This window comes from Pelodiscus sinensis, chromosome 20, assembly GCF_049634645.1.
Source record: "Pelodiscus sinensis isolate JC-2024 chromosome 20, ASM4963464v1, whole genome shotgun sequence".
Taxonomy (NCBI): domain Eukaryota; kingdom Metazoa; phylum Chordata; order Testudines; family Trionychidae; genus Pelodiscus; species Pelodiscus sinensis.
The window spans coordinates 28540535-28565911 of NC_134730.1; the positions used below are offsets into that span (position 1 = coordinate 28540535).

At 63.9% G+C, this 25377-nt stretch overlaps 2 protein-coding genes across 4 annotated transcripts; one reads left to right on the forward strand and one right to left on the reverse strand.

Moving 5' to 3' along the window:
• On the reverse strand, nt 1–18258 carry SLC26A11 (solute carrier family 26 member 11). Of its 3 annotated transcripts, none has more exons than XM_075904126.1 (18): nt 18157–18258; nt 17686–17722; nt 16481–16800; nt 15728–15920; nt 15505–15590; nt 13226–13305; nt 11926–12068; nt 11267–11442; nt 10925–10997; nt 9802–9852; nt 9577–9637; nt 9081–9136; nt 7429–7569; nt 5629–5756; nt 4658–4757; nt 3405–3538; nt 2892–2964; nt 1–1793 (listed from the first exon to the last, which is right to left on the reverse strand). In XM_075904126.1, exons 3-18 carry the CDS (start codon nt 16676–16678, stop codon nt 1720–1722), a joined length of 1767 nt encoding a protein of 588 aa, XP_075760241.1. In that variant the 5' UTR covers nt 16679–16800; nt 17686–17722; nt 18157–18258; the 3' UTR covers nt 1–1719. The 3 variants fall into 3 exon arrangements, with proteins under 3 accessions (XP_075760241.1, XP_075760242.1, XP_075760243.1); XM_075904127.1 differs by having other exon boundaries at nt 18129–18180; XM_075904128.1 differs by lacking the exon at nt 18157–18258 and having other exon boundaries at nt 17593–17722.
• SGSH (N-sulfoglucosamine sulfohydrolase) lies at nt 18197–25355 on the forward strand. The gene is made up of 8 exons (XM_075904130.1): nt 18197–18356; nt 18714–18874; nt 19826–19931; nt 22149–22299; nt 22837–22993; nt 23239–23320; nt 23458–23661; nt 24458–25355. The coding sequence occupies exons 1-8, from the start codon at nt 18278–18280 to the stop codon at nt 25015–25017; spliced, it is 1500 nt and encodes a 499-aa protein (XP_075760245.1). The 5' UTR covers nt 18197–18277; the 3' UTR covers nt 25018–25355.
• The last annotated feature ends 22 nt before the right edge of the window (nt 25356–25377 follow it).

Below are 25377 nucleotides of genomic sequence, written 5' to 3' on the forward strand. Positions count from 1 at the left end.
TCCTTGGTGACTAGAGTTTTATTGTTCTTGGGACAGAGGGTCCCCTTGCAAATGCTCCCTCCCGAGAGGAAGAGCAGCCCAGATGCTGGCTCAGAAAGGTTCCATCCTCTGAAAGCAGAGGGCCCCATTCCCCTCTGCTGAGCACCTGCTGTTGCTGTGCACACCTGGTCCATGGCACAGCAAATGCACCTGCTGCTTTGCACGGCGGCATCGCCCATCGGCCTGGAAAATGACCCCTCCCCAGGCGCCAGGGAGGGGGAATCAGGAGAGCGTCCAGAGAAGGGTCAGTACGTAACAAACACTGAACTGCACAGCAGCAAAACAGCCCAGTTGCCTCCTCGCCAGGCACATGTGGGAGGCCGAGCCAGAGACGTTCAGGGCACCTGAGGCTGGCACAGGAACAGGTCTGCCCTGGCGGGACAACCACACCTGGCACAGGCTGAACCTGCTAGTCCGGCACCCTCAGGATCTGGGGAGGGAATTGGCCATCGGAGGGCGATGTTGTCTAGCCGCAAGGCCAACACTTGCACTGCTGGCCAGGCTCTGAGCAGACATCGAGGGGTCAATTAGAGCTAAACGACAGCCCGGAACCCTGAGAGCCAGGCCTGGTGGCTGCAAACAAGCCGTCTGGGACGGCGGGAAACTTGGCCACACCCACGCAAAGTGGGCATCTGGCCAACTCCAATCACGCCGGACCACGGGTGTTGCCGGACCAGAGAGGTTCAAGCCGGGTGGGTACCGGGGCAGAGCACTACCCTTATCCCTGGCCAAAGACTTTTCTTCTGAAAGGGGGAGGCGAGGGGCATGTGGAGGGGGAGTTCAGCGGAGGGACCGAGGCTGTAATGGTTTTCATTGCACAATGGCTCTGCCTCTGGTTCAGCTCCACCCAGTCAGGACCCGGGCAGGAAGAAGCAAATTGGGCTCTGCAAAACCAAAGCCCTCCCCTGCTCCCTCAGACCTGAGTCCACAGCGCTCCCGAAAGCTGCCCCCCCCCCCCCCGCGCGAGCGGCCCCAATGAGCAGCGCTCACACCAGGCTGCGCAAACGCTTCAGCGTCGACTCCGGGCCTGGCCGCTCCCCTGGGTTCCTCGGGCTCGGCTCGTTCTGGCCTGGGGAAGTCCAGAGCTGGGCCATTGTGCTAGCAATGGGACCGAGGCCACTGTCCTCCCTGGGCACCGGCGGGAACTGCCCATCCCAGCGGCACAGAGCAGGCCCCTGCCAATCCAGTCGGACTCGGCTCACCTGTGTGAGGTCCCCCCCCCCAAGCAGAACAGCTTCAGGGGGCGCAAACTCAACTTGCCGGCTAAAGCCCAAGCCAGCTAAATGCAGCAGCCCCCACCGCCCAGCTCCCCCACGTGGCTGTTGCCTCGACCCCGCTGCAGACCATCCCCCCCCAGTCCCCTTTCTGAACGACCACCGTCCAGGTTGTCTGTAAAGTGCGAGAGCCTCACCGAGGCTGGAGATCAGCTCCGGCCGGAGAGCTCAGCCGACTCGTCAGGTGCTGAGCCGCAGCGGGGTCCCGCTCACGCCGGGTCTGGATCTGGCCCCGCTCCGTAATACTCCTACCCCGGTGCATGGACCTCAGGGGGGCTGGCTGGATCCTCCACTCTCCGTCCTGGCCCCAACTGTCCTCCGATGCTCAGAACTTCCAGGAGGCCCCGGTGGCAGGCAGGGAGACCCCCGGGCACCTGGGAGGGTGCAGATCGCAGGGTGCCGATCCTCACTGGATGAGCCCTGAGGCTGGCGGCGGGTTCTCGCTGGCCTTGGGAAGCAGCTCTGCTCCGTGGGCCTGCTCTGCAAGAGGGGCCGGGGGGCATGAGTTGGGGCAGGAGAGGGGACACAAAGCCAAGGCCGGGGCTCTGTGGGGCTGCCTTGACAGACACAAGGCCAGGGCGCCGGAGGCTGAAATCCAGCTCTGAAGAAGCAGGAGTCTCTCTTAGGGCAGCCCACCCAGCCAGACACTTCCAGGGGTCTCCAGAGCTAACCCAGGAGCAGGCAAAATATGGCCCGTGGGCCGAATCCGACCCGGCAAGCCCTTGGATCCAGCCGTGGCCTGCTGGGACCCTCAGGCAGGCCCCACCTGCTCACAGTGGCCCGCTGCTGGGCCATGTGCCTCGGGGCGCTGCACGTCCCTGCAGGGAGGACTTTGTGATTTCTGGCCATTGGGAGCTGCGATCCTTGTGCCAGGGTGGGGGCAGCAAGTGAAATCTCACCCCGCCCCACTCGGGGGCGCTCGGAGCAGAGAGGCACAAGGTCCCAGCAGCCGGCTGCTGTGAGCGGCTTGGGGCTACGGCAGGCAGGGAACCTGCCTGAGGATCCTGCTGGGCTGCTGGCTGGGAACCACCTGGGTAAGCGGCTCCCGGCCACAGCCTGCCTCTGGCACCCCATTGCTGCCGGCACCCAACTCTCTGCCCCAGGGCACCACCCAGACCCTCTGCACCCCCTGCCCCAGGTCACAACTCCCACCCAGACCCTGCACCCCCTCCCACACGCCTGCCCCAGGCCAGAATCCTGTCCTGCACCCCCAAATTGGCACCCCCGGCTGCACCCTACCCTCCTGCCCCAGATCACAACCCCCTTCAGCAAAACACCCCCCAGATCCCACATCCTCTCCTGCCCTGAGTCCCCCACCCTGAGCTCCCTTCTGCACCCAACCTCCATAGAAATGTGGCCCTTGACCACTTACCAAAATCTTGGAGTGCCCCCCCCCAATATTATTGCTGATCTCGCCCCACCAGCGCTGCCTCTGATAACCACTAGGGAGGATTCAACCCAACTCGCCCAGGCACTGGGGGCTTTCTCGGGCCATTACTGCAGGTTGCTGGCTCCCCCGCCCGGGTGGATCAGCTGTTCCCCGCCAGGCCGACAGAGCAGGGCCCAGGCCTCACTTACTGGCCTCCTCCAGGCTGGGGAAATGGTGGAATCCCGCCAGGTCTGCAGCCAGCAAGACTCGGAGAACGGGGCCCTGAGAGGAGAGGGGACCGGATGAGCGTGGGGGTGACATGCCAGCGTCCCTCGCCCCCAGAGACGGCAAAGGGGCCCAGGAAGGGAGGCTGGGCCGCGTGAGCCGCAAGAGCTCAGTCCCCAGGTAGGAGACAGCTGCAGCCCCTCCCCACCCCTAGAGCCACGAGTTCACCCCCGATTCTGCAGCCTCCCCCCTCTCGAGTGGGGCCCATGGGGTCGGCAGGTCCCCAGGTGCCTTGCTCCACGCGCCCTGAGCCGGCGGGGCCGCGCTTTGCTTTGCGCCTGAGCCGATGGCCACCGACCGCAGCTGCACCAGGGACACGTCAGGCGCAAGCTCTTGGCGCTCACGCCGAGAACACGGCGGCGGCCTCGGCTTCGGAAACAGCAGGACAAGGGCCCCCGTCCCTGCTCCGCCAGCGCCCTCCTCCTCCCCAGACACACCTGCAAGCCAGCGAAGGTCAGGGGGACGCCCTTCCTCTGGAACTCCTGCAGCAGGTCTGCCAGCCCCACCGCCACGGTGTAATCCACGCTGCTGAGGTGAGAGCCGTCCAGGATGACGCCGCGCGGCGGAGACACTGAGGGCGAGAGGGCCATGCGGTCACTGCGCTGGCGTGCCCAGCGGGACGTTCCCCGGCCCCGGGCAGGGCACCAGGCAGGGGCAGGGCCGACGTATCCATTAGGCTCAGCAGGCTCAGTGCCTAGGGCCCACGATACCGTGAGGGGCCCACAAAAATGTTTTAATTTCTTATAAAATCAGAAGAAAAAAAATGAACTTTTGGGGTCGAAGAAAATGTTTTAATTTTTTTCTCACATCAGAAAAAAAATGAAACTTTTAGGGCCCACGAAAGCCTAGGACATTTTGCCTAAAACAGAAAAAAAAATAAAATGTTGACGTCTTTAAAGTTATAGAAAAAATCATTTTTAATTTTTTATGGAGGAAGGGGCCCACGACAGCAAAAGTGCCTCGGGCCCACGAAAGTCGTAATGCGGCCCTGGGCAGGAGCCCAGCTTTGTGGGGCTGGCAGCTTGGAGCCCTGTTTAGCCAGATCTCAGCCGGTCTGGCCCACCCGGCCAGCCCTTCACGCTGCCAGCGCGCCGGAGGCCCCACACGCAGGGTGAATCCCAACTAGGGCTCTCCCGAGGTCTCTAGGGGCGTCTCAGGGTCATAGGTGGTGTCAGAATCAGCTTCGTGGCACTCGCCTGAGCAGCCGATCTGAATCTGGGGCTGCGACTTGAACCTCTTTAATCCAGCAACCTCGGGAAACAGGCCGTGCCGGACTGTGGAATTTTCCAGACCAGGGGGGTTCGCCATAATGAAGGGCTCTGGGGGTGCGAGTGCAGGATCTAGGAGGGTGCAGGAGCGCTCTGGGCGTGGGTGGCAGGTGAAGGCCCAGCTGGGGAAGGCAAGCCCCTCCCCTGTCCCGTTCGCCTGAGGCCCCGCCCCTGCAGCAAAGCCCCGCCCACCCCCATCCTTCCTGGCAGCCTTCCCTCACCTACTCTACCCGCTGCCCATGGCACTGGAGGGTGGGGGCGGGATCTGGGAGGCCCCCACGAGTCCCTTGCTGCGCTGCCATTATCCCAGCTGGGAGCGGCTGTTCTGGCCCCGTGTATGTTCACAGACTACAGGAAGGAGGCCAGCTCTGCCCACGAGCGGCACTGAACCAGCTGGGCTGACGGGACAGCCTGCCCCGTACCTGCCAGAGCCCATCTGTGCATGGCGTCTCGGAGCGACTCCACCGCGGGGAAGTGCAGGCCGCTCGCAGGCTGCATGAGGAGCACCCCCTGGTCCGAAACCTGCAGGAGAGGGGAAGGGCGAGAGGTGGCAGCGCCAGGTCATGGAACGTGCTCCAGGACTCTGCCCTGAGCCAGGGGCTGGAGCCTACGCCCGTCTCTCCCCACAACCCCCCCACCCCCGGCCAGGCACTGGAAACGGAGGGGATCAAACACCATTCATGCTGGGTTAACCGTTTCCTTGCGCCCCCTGGAACATCAGAGTGGCCACAATGGGTCAGACCAAGATCCATCTAGCCCAGTGTCCCGTCTGCTCTCAGTGCCCAACACCGGGCGCCCCAGAAGGGAGTGAACAGAACTGGTGATCCACCCCTAATCCCCCATTCCTGCCCCCTGGCTAACAGCCATTGATGGACCCTAACCTCCATGAAGTTACCTAGCTCTTTTTGGAACCCTATTAAAGTTCTGGTCTTCACAACATCCTCTGGCGAGGAGTTCCACAGGTTGGCTGTGCGTTGTGTGAAGAGCTCTTCCCTTTTGGTTGTTTTAAATCAGCTACTTACTAATTTCATTTGATGCCCCCTAGTGCTTGTGTTATGGGAAAAAGTAAATCACTTTTCCCTAGTCGCTTTCTCCACGCTGGCCATGGTTTTATTGACCTCTAGCATATCCCCTCTAAGTCATCTCTTTTCCAAGCTGAGAAGTCCCCGTCTGCTTAATCTCTCCCCTTCTGGCAGCTGTTCCATGCCCCTAATGGGACAGGTCTCTGTGCCGTATCTGGGGCAGACGGAAGGCCTGGGGGTGTTCAGAAGGGATGGGGCACGTGCAGAAGAGGAGGCAACACAAGGCTCCCAGCTACCCCTCCAAGCAGTCGCCTATGGAGTAGTGACGCGTTCCCGCGTTCCGGACCCCACCCAGGGCGTCCGAGCCGCACCGTGATCCGGGGCCTGGCAATGGTGTAGAGCAGGAGGATGCCGGAGACCAGGATGCCGGCCACGATGCCGTACTGCATCTCCCAGAAGCAGAGCAGGAAGGTCACACCCAGCGGGACCAGGTCCAGCCCTGAGAGCGAGACGCCAATCACTGCCTCGTCCTGCCCTTTCCCCTCCCACTCTGCAGCCACGCCCCGAAGGCCCGGGAGCCCCCCCGCAGCCGGGGGAAGGGGAGTGGAGGGAGGAGAAGCCTGTCCCCAGCTGGGGGGGAGCAGAGAGCCCTCAGTGCCTGGCCCATCCCAGGTAGCAAGTGGCAGGTGGCGGGAGAGGGCTCAGACCCAACAGCATCCCAGGACCCCCAGGGCTAGCGCAGCACGAGGGCTCCCAAAGCTGGGGGAGGGGGATGCTCAAAGGCTACGTCTCAAGCAGGGCAGAATGTGGGGATAAGTCGCATCCGGGCTCGAGCTGGACGCGCACCCAGCCGGAATCCCCGCGCCAGGACGCCGGAGCCGGGCATGCACCCAGCCGGAATCCCCGCGCAAGGACGCCGGAGCCGGGCATGCACCCAGCCGGAATCCCCGCGCCAGGACGCCGGAGCCGGGCATGCACCCAGCCGGAATCCCCGCGCCAGGACGCCGGAGCCGGGCATGCACCCAGCCGGAATCCCCGCGCCGGGACGCCGGAGCCGGGCGCGCACCCGGCTGGAATCCCCGCGCCAGGACGCCGGAGCCGGGCATGCACCCAGCCGGAATCCCCGCACCAGGACGCCGGAGCTGGACATGCACCCAGCCGGAATCCCCGCACCAGGACGCCGGAGCTGGGCGCGCACCCGGCTGGAATCCCCGCGCCAGGATGCCGGAGCCGGGCGCGCACCCGGCTGGAATCCCCGCGCCAGGACGCCGGAGCCGGGCATGCACCCAGCCGAAATCCCCGCACCAGGACGCCGGAGCTGGACATGCACCCAACCGGAATCCCCGCACCAGGACGCCGGAGCTGGACATGCACCCAGCCGGAATCCCCGCGCCAGGACGCCGGAGCTGGACATGCACCCAGCCGGAATCCCCGCGCCAGGACACCGGAGCTGGATATGCACCCAGCCGGAATCCCCGCGCCGAGACGCCGGAGCCGGGCATGCTTCCGGCTGGAATCCCCGTGCCGGGACACCAGAGCTGGACGCGCACCCAGCCGGAATCCCCACGCCGGGACGCAGGAGCTGGGCGCGCACCCAGCTGGAATCCCCGCGCCAAGATGCCGGAGCTGGACGCGCACCCAGCTGGAATCCCCGCGCCGGGACACTGGAGCTGGGAGCACACCCAGACCTCTGCCTTTCAGCACCACAGGGACCAGAGCGTTCGGGGACAGCCCTGCATTCAGCTGTAGCGCACAGCCGGTCGGCGCTGTCAGGGCCCTGCGTGGCTGGCGCGGTGCGGCAGAGGAAGCCTGGCCGGAGAAGAGCAGCTCCGTGTAGCTCGGAAGCGTCTCTCTCGCCCCAGGGCAGACAGCACCGCCCGGAGATCTTAGGGGTGGCGGTTCTACCAAACCCAGCCCTGTCCAGTCGCACCAATCCTGGCCAGCAGGTGGTGCTGCGCCCCTTGGGACTTGCCCCCTGGACTGAAACCCGGCCCCTGGCGCCCGGCTGGGGGGAGAAGCGGGTGGGGGGGCTGGGGGGGGCCGGCTGCTGGCGCCCGGCTGGGGGGAGAAGCGGGTGGGGGGGCCGGGGGGGGGGGGCCGGCTGCTGGCGCCCGGCTGGGGGGAGAAGCGGGTGGGGGGGCCGGGAGGGGGCCGGCTGCTGGCGCCCCTACGTTTAACCCGCCACAGCGCGCCGAAGATCCTGGCGTCGAAGACGGGCGCCGCGGCACAAATGATCACGGCGGCCAGCGCGGCTTTGGGAATGTAGTAGAAGAGCGAGGTCAGATAGGCCAGAGAGAGCAGGACCAGCGCCCCTGGGGAGACACGGGGCAAAGGGTGAAACCCCGGGGCCACGGCCGGGCAGAGTCGTCAGCCTGATGCCCTGTCGCCTCCCCCCACGCCCTCATATACACGCCCCCCAAACACGCCCCCCTCATGTACACGCCCCCCCACACACGCCCCCCCACACTCGCCCCCCTCATATACACGCCCCCCACACACGCCCCCCTCATATACACGCCCCCCCACACACGCCCCCCCACACACACCCTCATATACACGCCCCCTCATAAACACGCCCCCCCCACACCCTCATAAACACGCCCCCCAAACATGCCCCCACACACACGCCCCCCCACACACACCCTCATATACACGCCCCCCCACACACGCCCCCCTCATATACACGCCCCCACACACACACCCCTCATATACATGCCCCCCACACCCTCATATACACCCCCCCACACGCCCCCTCATATACACCCCCCCCACACACACACCCTCATAAACACGCCCCCCCACACCCTCATATACACGCCTCCCACACCCTCATATACACGCCCCCCACATGCCCCCTCATATACACACCCCCCACACACACCCCCTCATAAACACGCCCCCCCACACCCTCATATACACACCCCCCCACACGCCCCCTCATATACACACCCCCCACACACACCCCCTCATAAACACGCCCCCCCACACACACCCCCTCATAAACACGCCCCCCACACCCTCATATACACGCCCCCCTCATATACACACACTCACCCTCTCTCACACTCCCTCATATACACAGCCCCCCCACACATCCTCATATACACGCCCCCCCACCCACACACCCTCACCTTCCCTCCCTCTCTCTCTCTCACACACACACACCCTCTCACACACATATCCCCTCTCACACATACACACACTCGTACACCCTCTCACTCACACACACGCACCCTCTTTCTCTCACACACACACAAACACTCACACATCCCCTCTCTCTCTCTCTCTCACACACACATACACACCCTCTCACACACACACACTCGCACACCCTCTCACTCACACACACACACCCTCTCTCACACACACACACAAACACACACACACATCCCCTCTCTCTCTCTCTCTCTCTCTCACACACACATACACACCCTCTCACACACACATTCGCACACCCTCACTCTCACACACCCTCTCTCTCTCTCTCTCTCTCTCACACACACACACACACACACACACACCCTCACACACACACACACTTGCACACCCTCTCACTCACACACACCCCCTCTCTCTCTCTCTCACAGACACACACACACACCCTCTCTCTCTCTCACATACACACATCCCCTCACACACACACACACAAACAAACATCCCCACACACACACACACACACACACACACACACACATCCCTTCTCTCTCTCTCTCTCTCACACACACACACACAGGGATGTAAAGCGCTGGCCCTTTGACTGGCAGGAGAAACACCAGCCGAGCCCCAGGTGCCCGTTAGCCCCGGGGGTGAGCGCGGCACCTACCTGTTACCAGCCCCCCTGCTGGGGTGCACACGCCTGTCTGGGCGTTCACCGCCGTCCTGGAACACAATGCGAGGGCAGCGTCACAGGCCGCAGGCAGGGCGTCTCCAGGCAAAAGGCACCAAGGCCAGCTCCCTCCCCGCTGCCCTCAGTGCAGAGCCCAGTGGGGGGGGGGGTTAGTCCGTCTCCCCAGTGCAATGGGGAAGCTCTGGATGGACTCGAAGCCACAAGGGGGGCTGGGGACCGGCCCTGTGCTGATCTGCTGCCCATCCGTGACTGGCCCCTCCCCTGCGCATGCAGTCACCAGGGGAGGCCTATTCCCGGAGGGTCCAGGCACCACGGGGGCTGAGCGAGTGCGAAGCCGGGGGGCTACTCCAGCCACGGCCCTGGGGCAGAGAGAGCAGGGCCCCCTCTACCGGCTGGGATCCAAACCCAGCTCCCGACGGGCTCCCCCAGCCCCTAGCAAGGATCCCGGGTGCCCAGCCTGGGCGCGACTCACCGCCCGAAGCTGCCGGTGACGGGATAGGAGGAGACGAAGGAGCCCAGGAGGTTGGTGAGGCCTGGGGGGGGGGGGGGGGCAGAGAAGGGAGGGTGCAGTCAGGAGGGGCGAGTGGGCTCTGTCCCCTCAGCTCCAGCTCAGTGCGGGGCAGCTACGACCAAGGCCCTGCCTGTCCCAGATCCAGTCCCCAGGCTGGAGAGGGCCCCCCCCGCGCTGAGCTCTTACCCATCGCCAGCAGCTCCTGGTTGGAGTCGATCCGGTAGCCGTTCTGCGAGGCTGGAAGGAGGAGCAGGAGGTGACTGTGGGGCGCGTCCCCACCCCCGAGCCACCCACACACCCGGAGCCACACGGAGGGGCCAGTCAGCCAGTGGGGGGCGGGGGCACTCAGGGTCCCAGGGTGTTACTGGTGCAACGAGGGGAGCGGGTTGTTCCAGGGACCGGCACAGACCTGGAGACCCAGCCCGGGGGCACAGTGGGCTGTGGAGACGGGACCCCAGCGAGCGGCCCAGGAGGGAGGAGACAGGGGTCCAGGCGACTGGTTACCAGACAGAAGACGAAGGCCGGGGAAGAGCTGCTGGGGGGGATATTGGAGGCTGGAGGGAGGGGGCCGGGGGAGCAGGCAGAGCCCCCCTGGCTGCAGGGGAGACTCAGCCGTGCTGGGCTGAGGGGCCAGGCCGACAGGCCCTGTGCCGGGTTCAGTGCTCAGCAAACCCCGGGCGGAGAGTCTGCACTGCGCCTCGGGAGGGCAAGCCCCAGCGAGGGGACTCGGCGAGGGACCGGCCTGCCAGGGGCTCTGAGAGGTGCGGTCCCAGGAGGCGGAGGGGCTCCCCCCGAGAAGGGCGGTCACACTGGAGGGGTTCTCCCCGGGACAGTCCAGGCCACGCGTGGGCAAGCTCCGTGCGTCGGTGACCGCGGGGGAATGACCCAAGTCACAAGCCCCACGGAAACCCCAGGAAGTGGCTCAATTCACCCCCTTTGCCCTGCAGCTCCCGCCCGCCCGGACGTGCAGCAACCGGCCCTGCCGACACAGAGCCCCTGCCTTGAGGTGCGAAGCCCAGACAGCCTGGAGAACCTCCCGCCCCCAGGCTGGGACCAGCAGCTCCCCCCCCCGGACGATACACGACAGGAGGAAACGCCCCGGGGGGCGGATGGGCCACGTGCCCCTCCCCATCCACGGACCCCCACGCCCAAGCCCTTCCGTCCTGCCCCCCGGCCCTTCCCTGCCACACGTGGAACGTCCCGTCCCAGGGTCCGTCCCTGCCGGTGGCGGCGAACGCCCGACCCTCCCCACGGGAGGAGCGAAGGCCCCGGCAGCCCGAAACGCGGCCCAGGGGACCCGACACCCTACCGAAGGCCTTGGCAATCGCGATGGTCTCTAGCAGGCCCATCAGCGGCACCACAGCCAGCCCGGCTCCCAGGTCCTGGGGGGGAGGAAGAGGCCCACGTGAACGGCGCGGCAGCCACAGGAGAGGCGCCCTCTGCGCTGCGCCCCCACCCCCGTCGCAAGGTGGAGTCGCCCAGGACGCCGCGAGGGTAAGACGGACGCCCGGCTCCATGCACCCGGCCCGACCGGCTCCCCAGCTGGAGGGACGGGGCAAAGGGGAGAGCCCCTAGTTCCCTTGTACCCCCACCTCTCTGGAGCTGGCTCCGCCCTGGGGAGGCCCGGGACAGATCCCCTCTGATCACTCACCTGCACCATCTCGCGGAAGGGCACGGTGCTGTTGCCTTCGGCCGTGGAGAAAGGCGGCAGCCGGAAGGGAGGCAGCCCCTGTGGCGTCTCCCCAGTGAGCGTGAAGGGCTGGGAACCCATCACCTGGAAGGCGTAGGCCACCAGGCCAGCAAACAGGACCACGAGCGCGTTGCGAGCTGCACCGGAGAGGAAAGCACGGCGGGGAGAGGTCACGCCGAGCCCCGTGGCGCACGGACGCAGGGGGATGGGCACCGGGGAGTGACACGCACGGGGGGGGGGGAGGCTTTCCAGCCCAGGAGGTGGATACCTGCGGTCCACAAGAGCCGGGGCAGCCCGGAGCCAGCTCCCAGCAGCAGGCCTTAGCCCTGCCCCGGAGAGGCCCAGTGTCCGGCCGCTGCAGCCCTTTCTGGACCGCTGGCCTCCAGGGCACAGGCCCCCGAGCAGCCGTCCTACCGGAACGACTTGTGGGTCCTGCCAGCCCGGGCCTAGCGGTGAAAGGCCCCACGGCCCATCCCAAGGCGCAGAGCCAGCGGGGCCAGAGCCCTCGTCCCGCCGCCCCGGCTGGCTCTCCGGCCTTTCCCCTCCCCACGCTCCGGCCCTGGGTGAGCTCCAGAGCAAGCTGGCGCCACTCGGAGCCCGGCAGGGCCCCGACCGCAAACCTGTAGTTACGGTCCAGACGATACGGCGGCTGATCCTGACGGACGCCGGCTCCACCCCATGGCTCCGGGGGACGCCGCCCTGCATCACCCGGAGCCCCACCAGCGTGGCCAGGCAGACCAGCCCCAGGACAGCATCCCCGGCCCTGCAAACAGACGGGATGCGGGCGTGTGCTGCCGCAAAGGCTTTCTGGCGGGGGGGGGGGGGGCCAGCCTGAGCGAGCAGACGCGTCTCCGCCGCAATCGGAGCCGATCTCAGGGACCAGGGCAGAATCGGGGGAGCCGGAGCCCGGTGCTGGCTGGGGGGACCATTCCCTCCCCTCCCCTCCCCTCCCCGCCGCGGCTGCCCAGGGCCCACACGCCGGCCGCAGCGCCCAAGGCGCATGGAGGGTAGACAGGGCTGTGCCGGGGTGGGGGGCCCAGGGCGAACCCCGTGCGAGGGGCATTCCCCCCACGAGCCCTGGAAGGGTAACAGGAGCAAGAGAGGCCCAGTAGCCATCGGAGGGGAGCTAGGACCAAGGAGGCTCATGGGGCAGAAACAGGCCGGGCGGCTATGAAGCCTGGGCACTGGCCACGGCCGGGGGGGGGGGGCTGAGGCCAACAGCCCTGCTCCCTGATCCGGCGGGGGAGGGGTAAGAAGCTTCCTAGGGATGGGGCAGTGAGAGCAGACCTAAGCTGCTGGGGCGAGGGCAGAGGGGCGCTTGGCCTGGGCCTCCCGGCCAGGCAGGGAGGGAGAGGTGCAGTGGGTAGGGGGAGACCCTGGAAGGGGAGGGCGACTGTGACTAGGCTGGAGGGCTGACCCAGAGAGCGAGTGAACAGGGCAAGAGGCCGGGGCGCGGGGGCCCCGCCCGTCACGCCCAGTAAGCTCCTCCCCGCGGGGGCAGCTAGCAGCGGCAGGGCCAGGCGAGCCGCAGAGCGGGGGCCGTGCGAGGCTCAGGCCGTGCCGGGGCCGGGGCGACGCAAGAGCCAGGTAAGTCACCACACGGGGAACTTCAGCAGCTTGCTGACGGACCCGGCGGGACGGGGGGAGGGGACACTCCACAGCTCCGTTCGCCGCCCCGTCCTCCCTTTCGGGCAACTTGGGAAGCCACGAACGGTCGGGCTGACCCCGTCCGTCCCCAGGCCCGACGGCGGGCGGGGGCAGCGCTCTGTGTTGGCACGGGGCGCTGGGCGGAGCCTGCTCACACCCGGTGTCACTAAAAGCGCCTTTCCCAGCCCTGTGACCCCCTGCCCCGTCCGGCCCAGCCACGACAGGGTGCTGGCGAAGCAACGGGCCGGGAAGGGCACCGGGTTGTCTGCTGACCTGGTCTCCCCGAGCCTTTGGAAGGTGTGATACACCTGCAGGAAAAACTGTCGCGGAACGTTGTGCAGCCCCAGGATGTTCTGTGCAAACACACGAAGGCCCCGTGAAAGTCCAGCAGAGACCCCCCACTCCCAATGCACCCGACAGGTGCCCCCCGCGGCGGACCCAAGCCGCACGGCACTGGACCGACAGCCTGGCAGTGTCCCCTGTAAGCTGGGTGCTTGGGAGCGTCCAGTGCCACCCCAGAGCGCCCACGGCTTGGTTTCCGTACCTACTGGTGGTTACCGTGTCGCACATAACAAAATTATTCCACACATGGACAGAAAAGATTTGTGGGAACGTTGCCTGGGAGCTTTCATCCATCATGGCCCCAGCCCACGGTGACCGAGTCCTGCTTCCCACCCAATCAGACAGCCTGGCCCAACCAGAACCGAGCCGGGCTGGTTGCTTTGACCCCGACTGTCCCGCTGTGTCCCCCCCCCGAAGTCTCACACGTCCCCAGAGGCTGACAGGGACTGCGGCTGACGGCTCTCCGCGGTCCCTCCCAGGCAGAGCACTTGATGAAACCGTGAGATTAGCCGACGTTTTCCTTTGCGAAGCGTACGCTGACCCACATCCCTGTCTGAGTATGGTCAACCACAAAGGAAATGGGGCAATAAAACCACCCCATGGAACGGAGAGGATTGGCCAAGCCGCCGACCAGTCAAACCTCCCAGCCAATCCCAGCCCCCCAGAGTAAAATCACACAGCAGTCAGAGGTACGGATTGTCCCGCAGCGTCCTCACCCCCCACCCCAGCGGGCGCACGTACGAGGGAAGCATGCAGCTTGATTTGGCCGAGTCCCTAATTACCAAGTCCCTCTGGAAACCCAGCCAATGGGAGTGGATGTATCTCCCCTGTTTACCTGCAGAACAACACCTCCACCTGCCCCTCCACTGAGAACGCTCTGAGCGCTGGGAGGGGTGAGGGACCCACTAGGAGACACCATGGCAGGGCAAGGTTCTCACCCCATTGCCAGAGCCCTGGGTGGACACAAAATTTGTATCTGCAAGAATAAGCTGCAGATATCCACACTGACATCAGCGGGGACGGGTAACCGTGGATATAAAGCAGATATCCACACTGACATCAGCGGGGACGGGTAACCGTGGATATAAAGCAGATATCCACACTGACATCAGCGGGGACGGGTAACCGCGGATATAAAGCAGATATCCACACTGACATCAGCGGGGACGGGTAACCGCGGATATAAAGCAGATATCCACGCTGACATCAGCGGGGACGGGTAACCGCGGATATAAAGCAGATATCCACGCTGACATCAGCGGGGACGGGTAACCGTGGATATAAAGCAGATATCCACGCTGACATCAGCGGGGACGGGTAACCGCGGATATAAAGCAGATATCCATGCTGACATCAGCGGGGACGGGTAACCGTGGATATAAAGCAGATATCCACGCTGACATCAGCGGGGACGGGTAACCGCGGATGTAAAGCAGATATCCACACTGACATCAGCGGGGACGGGTAACCGCGGATATAAAGCAGATATCCACGCTGACATCAGCGGGGACGGGTAACCGCGGATATAAAGCAGATATCCACGCTGACATCAGCGGGGACGGGTAACCGCGGATATAAAGCAGATATCCACGCTGACATCAGCGGGGACGGGTAACCGTGGATATAAAGCAGATATCCATGCTGACATCAGCGGGGACGGGTAACTGCGGATATAAAGCAGATATCCACGCTGACATCAGTGGGGACGGGTAACCGCGGATATAAAGCAGATATCCGCTGGTCTGCAGGGTTCCAGAGACAAAATCTGTATCCACATCTGTAAAAATGAGCTGCGGAGATCTGCACCCGCCTCTGCGGAGGTGGATCCTCTTGGGCGTAAAGCAGACTCCCAGGGATTTGCAGGGTTCAAGATACAACACTGGTGTCTACATCCGCATCCAGGAGCAAACAGGAGCTGCAGATATCTGCTTCCACCCCCGCAGAGGTGGGTCCCCGAGATCCGCGGATTTGCTGGGCTCTACCCATCGCACCCGCCTTGCAAAATCTTTCTAGTGCACTGCCCGGGCCCAACTCTTTGCTTGCTTGTTTGAGTGGCCGGTGCAGTAGCCTTCCCGTGATCAACACCGCACCGAGCTGAGCACGTCGCCTGGACAGCTGGTCAACGTTCATGGCCATTTTGCAAGGCTGCATTAAGGCCAGTGGGCAAGGTACATTAGAAAAAAGGACGAGGCCGCAGGAGAAGTTCCTACCTTGACCTGGCTGAAGCTGATGGTGACGGAAGCCGCCAAGGTAAACCCTTTAATAACAGGGCAGGAAATGAAGTCCAGCAGGAAACCTGAAAGGGACGGAAGGTGGGTAAGGAAGCTGCTGTCCTAGCGCAGACAAGGCAGGGACATTCCGGGGGGGGGGGGGCGTCGCTAGAACGAGAAGCCTCGTCCGAAAACGAGGCCTAGCACGGCCCCGGCAGCTCACCGAGGTGCAGGAGGCCCATGGCGAGCTGGATACAGCCGGACAGGAAGGTCAGCAGGACGGCGTAGGCGGGGTCATGGAACGCGTAGGAAGAGACCAGCAGCGACATAATGGCCGTTGGACCCAGCGTCACGTCTTTCGAGGTCCCCAGAAGGCAGTAAACAAAGCAGCCCACGAAGGAGGAATAGAGCCCGTACTGCGCAGGAACAGACAGCCGTCAGCAGCCCGGGGACCGCCCGAGCGCTCTAGGAGCCGGCTTCCCGAAGGAACGGCCGCGAGGGGCCGGCGAAGGTCCTGGCCAGGAAGGGGCCCGTGGGAAGCTCTAAGCTTGGTTAGATGCCAGGTTAGGAGCAGGGATGGAAAATCCCGGCTAACCCGTTTGATGTTAGGTTAATCTAATTTTTAAGTAGTTCACCGACTAGTGGGATCTCACGGCTCCAGCCCCCCAAGCCTGGGGGGGGCTCGGGGCTGGGGCTGGCTGCTGGCTCCCAAGAGCCCTATGCCCATGGCAGGCCACTGTTGGGGGGCTGCTCACCGGGGTGACCAGTTGCCTGTTCACAGCCCTAGCAAGGAGCCTGCATTGAGCCGTGCTGTGGACTGCCCATCTCTCAGCACCAAGGCCCTGGCATCCTTGCGTGGAAAGAGCAGGGGACGCAATACTCCTGGGTCGCCCCGAGAGGACTCTGCAGAGGAAGAGGCGACAGCTGCCCCCACCGCCCTGGCGCGAGCCTCCCGGGCCGGAGAGGAGCCGCCCACCTGAACCGGCAGGCCGGCCACCTCGGCGTAGGCCAGCGCTTGCGGCACCACAGTCAGCCCCACGGTCACGCCGGCGAGGAGATCGAGCTGCAGCCACAGCAGCGAATACCGGGGCAGCCACCTGAGGACGGGCAGCCTCCGCTGGAGCGCGAGGTAGGAGCAGCACCGCTCGGGGGCCTCTCGGTCCCACTCTGCCATAGCCGCTTCCTTGGGGACTCAGGCCCGGGGGCAACACGCTCCAGGCTCAGCGGGGTCCCCTGTGGAGACCTCGGGGGCCATGGCGACAGGGAGCGGCCCGTCTCCTCAGCAGCCCGACGTACCTGCATGGGAAGGGTCAGAGGCTCAGCCTAGGCCGAGGAGGGACACAGGGCGCGGCCCGTCCATTTAAAGCGGGGGTGGGGAACCTCAGGCCTGGGGTGCCCCCCGGCTTGCTTGGATCTGGCTCCTGAGGCTTGGGGTTCCCCCCAGCTTTGGGGAGCCCACCCCCCGCCCCACCGCGAGGCTGGAGCACACAAAGTCTGTGCGGCTGGGCCCCCAGGGAACGTGGGGAGGGTCCTTCTCCCTCTCAGGAGGGGCCACCTCAGCGGGGGTTTGGCTTTTGGCTTCTCACTCGTGTGAGGCCCCCGGCTGATTTTTCTGGGGGCTGGCGGCCCCCCCGATTTAAAGCACCAACCGAGGGACTCCTCTGCTTCCTGTCCCCTCTCAGGGCCGCCGCCTCCCCTCCCCTCCCCTCCATTCGCCTGCAGAGACCCCCTGGGGGCTAGTGCAGAGGACTTGCAGGGGGGGGTTGTTTGCACCCTAGAACCGCCTCTGGCTCCCTCGCCTGGAAGAGCGTCCCAGGGGCTCACTCCAGGGCAGGAGGGGGCCGGTCTGGGCCGAGTCCTGCTCGCCTCACCCGCTCTCTGGCAAGCCGAAGGGAATGGAGAGTTTTACATGGGGGGAGACTCCCCCCCCCCCATGCTCTGGGCAGGAAGCCACCTAGCAGGGGCTAGTTTGCTCTGGTTACTTTACAAAGCCAGGGCAGAGACGGGAGGGAGACCAGCCCCCAGGGCCCAGGCGAGGAAGACCCCTGGCTAATCTCATGGCACACGGGAATCTCAACAGACACACACCGGCCCTGAGAAGGCACAGAGGGGGGCACCGCAAACGAGCAGCAATCGGCCACGGGCGGCGGGGGAGAAAGGGACGAGGGAAGTGTGATTTACCCCTTCACGTAACACACGAGCCAGGACACCTGATGAACTGAAAAAGAAGCAGGTTTAGAACAAACAAAAGGAAGTCTGCCGGCTACACACAGCCAACCTGGGGAACTCCTCGCCAGAGGATGCCGGGAAGTCGAACGGGGCTCAAAAAGGAATCAGATCCCTGCACAGAAGCCAGGTCCCTCAGTAGCTATGAGCCAAGACTTTCCCGATGCAACCCCAGGCCCGGGGTGTCCCCCCCCCGGGACTGGGCCACGGGGCACAGCTGGCAAAGGGAGGATTGCTCTGTCCACTCCCTCGGGGGCCAGTGGGGGAGACGGGAGCCTGGGCCAGAGGGACCATTGGGCTGAGCCAGTGTCCTTGGCCCCTCACTCCGGCTCGGGGGGAAGAGCCGAGCCGCAGCCGGGCATGGGAGCCCCTTCCAGCCGGGGCGCTCCGGGGCTCACCACCGCAGCGCGCCCGGGCCCCACTCACCCGCGCCAGCCGCCGGGCGCCCGGAGCCCCGGCCCGGCTCATGTGACCGGCCGAGGCGGAGCCGCGGACGGGGCGGGCTCCGGGCGGGCGGGGAGGGGCGCGGCCGGGGCTGCCGGTCGCCATGGGGCTCCGCTGGCTGCGCTGGGCGCTGCTGCTCGCTCTGCCGCTGGGCCGGGCGCGCAACGTGCTGCTCCTCGTGGGTGAGTGCGGCCGGATCGGGCCCCGGGGGCCTGGGAGCAAGGACCAGCCCCCCCGCCCGGCCTCCCCTGCCACCGAGCCCGGGCCCTGGCTCAGCCCCGCGGGAGCGGCAGCGGCTCGGGGAGGTGCGTCCCGGAGCCCGGCCCAGGAGCCGCGGGGCGCAGTGGGGTGCGCCCAGCCCTGCAGGGCCCCCGGCAGGACAGGCTCCCCTGGCACCGGAGCAGGCTAATCCCCGCTCCCCTGGACCAGCCCCCCCCGCCCCTTGCAGACTCCCTGGGGGTCAGAGCCCCCGCAGCGGGGGAGGGGGGCCCCACCTGGCCCCTGAGCTCACAGCCCGGCCTGCTTCTCCCTGCGCCCAGCGGACGACGGCGGCTTCGAAAGCGGCGTGTACAACAACTCGGCCATCCACACGCCCCACCTGGACGCCCTGGCCCGGCGCGGCCTCGCCTTCCGCCACGCCTTCACCTCCGTCAGCAGCTGCTCCCCCAGCCGGGCCAGCCTCCTGACCGGCCTCCCCCAGGTAGGGCTCCCCAGAGCCAGGTTGGGGTGCGCGGGGAGGGGTCCGGCTGCCTCGGGGCCCAGCCTGGTGCCAAGGAGAGGCCACGTACTGTCCTCAGCTAGTCCTGCCCCTCCCCTAGGGCCCATCAAGGACCATTCTCAATCCTCTCTTCTCCGGCGCATCCCCTGCTTTGCCGCGAGAGACCATTGCCCAGTGTCTGGGGCTCGGGCTTGTCTACACTGGCATGTTTAGTCACCAAAACCTGCCTTTTGGTGGCAAAACAGGGAGAGCATTCACACTGCAGAGCGACCTCTGTCAGGAAAACACCCATTCTGGTGACAAAACACTTCCAGGCCTGCGGAAGACTTTTGTCTTAGCCCCTCCCTTTATTGTCGACAAAGAGCCAGCGTGGACTCTGCTGTTTGTTTTATCCTGAGAACTGGCTTCCGCCTGTATCCCACCATGCCTGCTCTGAGGGCTGAGCTCAGTGTTGTGTGAGCTCTGCTGCCCTGCGGGCAGGCAGTCCCTCCTGTTTGTGGGAAGTGTCTGACAGACAGGCTGCTGCTGCAGGGGAAGGGCTGGAGAGGCGGCTGCGCTGCTTGGACATTCCCAGCACAGGGAGCTCCCAAAGCTACGAGGGAATCCCAAGAAGCACAGGGATCAACTCTGCCTTCCCCCCCACACTGCCCTGGGGGATACTCACCCACAATGCTTTGCTAGCACCTGTTGACAGATGGGGCCATGGGAGGCAGAAAACCGGGTTTGACTGGTTTTCGCTTTTGGCAACTTTTGCCCATCGGCAGCTTTCATTGCCAACCCTTCCCGGTGCAGACACGGCCTCGTGGTAGCCCGTGCTCTGCCCAGGCACCTGGAATCTGATGTGGTTTGGCTCTGCCGGCCTCGTGGGTGAGTGCGGCCGGGACCAGCCCCACTCCTGGCCAGTTCCTCTCCCTGTTGCTCTCTCTTTTTCAGCACCAAAATGGGATGTATGGGCTGCACCAAGACGTGCACCATTTCAACTCCTTCGACAAGGTGCGGAGCCTTCCCCTGCTGCTCAGCCAGGCCCGGATCCGGACAGGTAAACAGCCGGGGTGCTGGGAAGAGAGGGGAGCGGGAGGGTGCTGTGAGTCAGGGTTTTCGGTGTTGTCCCGGTTCGTTACTGACAGGTCCTCTGCTCCATCAGTGATGATAAACTTTCGGCTGCGTGCATGTGTGTGTCCCTTTATCTAAAATGTTAGTCCCCGTGCACTTGGGTCAACACAGTGGATCTCTGAGAGCCCCTGGAAACGACAGATTCAGGCAAGGGTGAAATCAATCGGGCAGGTTTATTGCCAAATGGTCTGCAATAACAGTTGTGAGCAGAAAGTATCAACGCCAAGCCCCTGTGCATTCTGCAAGCGTTGACAACGTACCAGCACGTAGCAGGCCTATTGCCAAATGACAGATATTAACACAGATATTAACTGTGGTTAGCCAGCATTAAGCCACTGTACGTTCTGCAAGTCTCAGCAACGACATCTGCTGTTTCAAGTGCCTAGTGCACCCCCCGCACCCCAAAGGTCGGTCGGCACTCAGCATTTGCGGTGCCCTTTTACAGACACGTACAAACAACTTACTCTCCTTCAGCCCGCTCCTAGGTCTAACTCTCAACCTAACTTACACAGTTATCACTAGAGCCTCTTTCTTGCCTCCTGTGTTACTGAACCAAAGTCTTGCTCACTAGATTCCAGGCCTGTTGCTGTATTTTATGTTACAGGCCTGCTGACTCCATGTTACCAACTCCTCAACCTATTACCGCCGCTCCCCGACTTACAAACACGCTCCCCGACTTACAAACACCCGTACTTATGACCAACCTCCCGTTAACCCCATTATATTATTTTCCAGTTGAGAACCATGTACATCAAGTTTTTCGAACAGCGCAGGCAGCGCGTTTAAGGGTATTTCCGACTTACGACCAAATCGAGTTACGACCAGGTGTTCAGAACGTAACCCTCTTGTAGTATAGTCCTTCTCACACCCATGCCACTGAACCCCCTCCAGGCTGCAAAACGCCCACCAAAGATTTCCCTAAGGGAAGGTTGGTTCTCATTGCTTGCCAGCCATGTCCATATGCAGTTCAACATGGAGCCTTTCTGCTGCATTTGGTGCTTCATTTTGCCAAGCAGAAAGTGCACCTTCCTTACTACTACTACTACTACGGAGCTATACCATCTCAGAGCTGGAGGGGACCTTGAGAGGTCATCGAGTCCAGTCCCCTGCCCTCATAGTAGGCTCAAGTACCATCCCTGAGAGATTTGCCCCAGATCCCTAAATGGCCCTCTCAAGGATTGAGCTCACAGCCCTAGGATTCACAGGCTAATGCTCAAACCACTGAGCTAGCCCTGTCCCCACATAAATAATACTCCTTATGGCACCTCCTTTAAATTGGCATAATAGACTGCACGCATGGGCCTTGAGAAGGGGTGTCTGGTTTTCAACTCCATCCTGCATTTCATTGCAACGTTAAAAATCCCGAATAGTGATAGAGATGTAGCTGTGTTAGTCTGGTGTAGCTGAAACAAAAGACAGGACTATGTAGCACTTTAAAGACTAACAAGATGGTTTATTAGGTGATGAGCTTTCGTGGGCCAGACCCACTTCCTCAGATCAAATAGTGGAAGAAAATAGTCACAACCATATATACCAAAGGATACAATTTAAAAAATGAACAAATATGAAAAGGACAAATCACATTGCAGAACAGAGGGGAGATGCAGGGGGAGGGGGAAAGGAAGGTGAATGCCAGTGAGTTACTGATATTAGAGGTGGGGAAGGGGAGATGTCTGTGAGTTAATGGTATTAGAGGTGATAATTGGGGAAGCTATCTTTTGTAATGGGTAAGGTAGTTGGGGTCTTTGTTCAGCCCCCTGCAGAGAGTGTCGAATTTTAGCATGAATGCCAGTTCAGAGGATTCCCTTTCAAGTGCAGATTTGAAAGTCTTCTGAAGTAGGAAAATCCCGTTTCATTAAAATTCATTTTAAAAAATCTTCCGTTTTTTATCGGCCCTGCTCCTTCCCCCCGGCCCTGCAGCTGGGGTGTTGACTCTGCATTTCTGCCTGACCCGGTCGCTTTCACTTCTCTATCTAGAGAAGCCAGTGGTGTGGATAAGGCACGCTGGGCTATGCCTGCCCGTGTGTTCCTGCTGCCCAAGCACGGCCATTCTCAGCCCTGCCCTGCCCTGCGGCAGCCTCCTCTGCTCTACCTGCCACTCTCAGGTTTGCTCCTGACGTGCCAGGCTCCGTTTCTCCTGCAGGGATCATTGGGAAGAAGCATGTCGGGCCGGAGACGGTGTATCCCTTCGATTTCGCGTACACGGAGGAGAACAGCTCTGTGCTGCAGGTGGGCAGGAACATCACCCGGATCAAGCTGCTCGTCCGGAAATTCCTGCAGAGCCAGGATGAGAGGTGAGGCCCTGCACGCCCCGTGGCACGATTCTCTCTGGCCGGAGTGTCCTTGCCTCCTGTCCCCTCGTCCTGATGCACAGGGTGCCCCTGGGCCTTGTCCCCTGTAAACGGAGCGCTTGGGTAGCTGCCCGGCTGCTTAGCAGAGCACCCACAGCCAGTAGCATATATTTCTACTTGTGGTGCACATCTGCATGTGTCTCGGTGCACAGAACAAAATTTATTCTGCATGTGGATGGAAAATCTTAGAGGGACCATTGCCCCTGTGCCTGGGTCATGGGCAGACACGGTGATCGGCGCCCTCCATCAGGTTACGGGCTTTCCTCGGGGCGCTACTGAAACCAGCTTTGCCCCTCCGAAGTCTTGCCTTCCAGTTCATCACAAGTGCAACGAGCTGGCTGGTCTCAGTGCAGCTGGCCCCAGGCTGTGGCTGGAGCCTGGCGGCGGCCCAAGGCTCAGGTTAGGATTAGGGCCCGTGAGAGGAGCAGCCCTGTCCTACTCCGCCCGTGCTCTCAGCAGCTCCCTTCTTGGGACTTCCAGGCCCTTCTTCCTGTACGTCGCCTTCCACGATCCCCATCGCTGCGGCCACTCCCAGCCGCAGTACGGGGCCTTCTGCGAGAAGTTCGGCAACGGCGAGAGCGGCATGGGCTGGATCCCCGACTGGACGCCCCAGCTGTACAGCCCCGAGGCCGTGGAGGTAGGGTGGGGCTGTTGGGAGCCCGCCCCGGGCTGGGACCGGGCAGCCGAGTGGGGAAGGCGGCCCCTGCAGGCGGAGCTGGGGTGACGTGGGGTGACCCCGGCCCTTCCCCCCACGAGGAGTTAGTGGAGGATGAGCGGGGCGAGGAGGGGGAACCTTGGCCCTGGGAGGGGCTCTGGCCTCAGTTCAGCTCTGCCACCTCCTGCCCCCCGTTAGCAGCTGCTGCTTTTCCTCCCTCCCCCCAGCTGCCGTACTTCATCCCGGACACTCCAGCCGCCCGCGCGGACCTGGCCGCCCAGTACACGACCATCGGGCGCATGGACCAAGGCAAGTCCCAGCCGCGCTCGGGCAGTGAGATTAGGGGGACGGGCCTTGCTGGGTGAGCTGAGAAACTCCAGGGGGGCAGCCCTCCGGCCGGGGGACGGTTCTCCCGCCCCCAGCTCTGCTCTTCTGCCTGCACGCAGGGATCGGGCTGGTCCTGGCGGAGCTGGGCCGGGCCGGCTTCCTCAACACCACGCTGGTGATTTACACCTCGGACAACGGCATCCCCTTCCCCGGCGGCAGGACCAACCTGTACTGGTCGGGCACAGCTGAGCCCATGGTGCTCTCCTCCCCCGAACACCCCCAGCGCTGGGGGCAGGTCAGCCAGGCCTACGCCAGCCTCCTGGGTAAGTGGGGGCGCGTCGCTGGGGCCTGGGCAGGGGGCTATACGGAGCAGTAACAGACCACACCCCCCACTTGCACCCTGTGCTCTGACACCAGGCCCTGCAGCGGCTGCTCCAGCCATGCTATGAGAGGGTCAGTTCCCGCCCCACACGGAGCTTGGCCTGCAAGGCCCAGGAGGTTACCTGGGGGGCCTGGGGCTTCCCGCGCTCACCGTGGTGGCAGGAGCCATGGCAAATGGAGCACCCCAGCAGCCCTCTCTGCGGCGGAGAGCCAAGCGGCTGGGACCCCTGGGTAATCCCCCACACAGCTCAGGGGAGGGGGTGGAGCAGGCATGGGAAGAGGGATTGTTCCCCCGCCCCCGTCTGAAAGTGCCTTACCCCGAGCCAGACAGGACACAAGCAGGGGGAGGGGAAAGCGAGAGCCCCAGAGATGCAGGGGGCCGGCCCCCCTCCGGAGGGCTCAAGCCAAGAGAACAAGGGCCAGGGCTCCAGCAAGGTGGGCGGGTTTGAGGGAGGGGAGGGCTGTGGGGCCGGAAACAGGAGGCTGCCCCTTGCCCCAGGGAAGCCGAGCGAAGGCCTGAGGCCGAGCGTGAAAAGAGCCAAGGGGCCTGGGAGCCCTGCCCTCCAGCAGCATGGGCCGGGGCCGGGCTCTCCCTGCCTACCCTGGGAGCACCCGGCACTTCCACAGTGCTCAGGGGCAGCCTCTCATCCCCCCCCGCCCCAGCCGGGTTCCCCACCTCTCGGCCTGAGTCTCTGCTGTGCACGCCGGGGCAGCCGTCACCCCCTTTCCTCCCCCCAGATCTCACGCCCACGGTCCTGGACTGGTTCCGCATCCCCTACCCCAGCTACAGCATCTTCGGCCCCACCCCCGTGCGGCTCACCGGGAAATCGCTCCTGCCAGCCCTGAGCTCCGAGCAGCCCTGGGTCACGGCCTTCGGCAGCCAGAGCCACCACGAGGTCACCATGTACTACCCCATGCGGGCCGTCCAGCACCAGCACTTCCGCCTCATCCACAACCTCAACTTCCGGATGCCCTTCCCCATCGACCAGGACTTCTACGTCTCGCCCACCTTCCAGGACCTGCTGGCGCGGACCCGCGCCGGGCAGCCCACCCACTGGAACAAGAGCCTGCACCAGTACTACTACAGGGACCGCTGGGAGCTGTTCGACCGGAGCCGCGACCCCGCCGAGAGCCAGAACCTGGCCGCCGACGCCCGGTACGCGGCCGTCCTGACGCTGCTCCGAGCTCAGCTGCAGAAGTGGCAGTGGGACACGCAGGACCCGTGGGTGTGCGCCCCAGACGGCGTCTTGGAGGAGAAACTGAGCCCCCAGTGCCAGCCGCTGTACAATGAGCTGTGAGTCGCCCCGTCGCCCAGTGCCAGGGCCAGCTGGGCCCAGGGCTCCCCTCCGAGTCTGGCTCTAGCTACCAGCGGGCGCCTCTGCCAAATGAGACACCAAGTTCCTATCACAGCAGCCCTGGGCTCCCGGCTGCACCGCGAGCCGCCTTCCAGCGAGCACGGGGTGGAGCAGCAGCCGGAGCTGGGCTAGGCCCTGACCCCAGTCCCACAAGGTCAAAACAGCATCTGCCCTGGAGCTCCAGCGGGACCGTTTCCTCCTCCAAGGGGCGGAATCGCACCCGGCTCCCGCCAGCCAGGTGCTGCCCCCTGCAGGAGCCCAATAAAGTTGCCGGGAGAACAGCCTGGACGTGCTCAGGTTTAG

What these genes read in the sequence shown, in the direction of transcription:
- SLC26A11 (XM_075904126.1), bottom strand. Translation starts at nt 16,678, where the DNA reads ATGGCAGAGTGGGACCGAGAGGCCCCCGAGCGGTGCTGCTCCTACCTC. An exon ending in GCACAGATGGGCTCTGGCAG is followed by an intron (nt 3,539 to 4,657) that starts GTACGGGGCAGG and finishes TCTCGCCCTCAG; the next exon opens with TGTCTCCGCCGCGCGGCGTC. An exon ending in TGACCTTCGCTGGCTTGCAG is followed by an intron (nt 2,965 to 3,404) that starts GTGTGTCTGGGG and finishes CTCTCCTCTCAG; the next exon opens with GGCCCCGTTCTCCGAGTCTT.
- SGSH (XM_075904130.1), top strand. Translation starts at nt 18,278, where the DNA reads ATGGGGCTCCGCTGGCTGCGCTGGGCGCTGCTGCTCGCTCTGCCGCTG. An exon ending in CCAGGCCCGGATCCGGACAG is followed by an intron (nt 19,932 to 22,148) that starts GTAAACAGCCGG and finishes TTTCTCCTGCAG; the next exon opens with GGATCATTGGGAAGAAGCAT. An exon ending in GGCCTACGCCAGCCTCCTGG is followed by an intron (nt 23,662 to 24,457) that starts GTAAGTGGGGGC and finishes TCCTCCCCCCAG; the next exon opens with ATCTCACGCCCACGGTCCTG.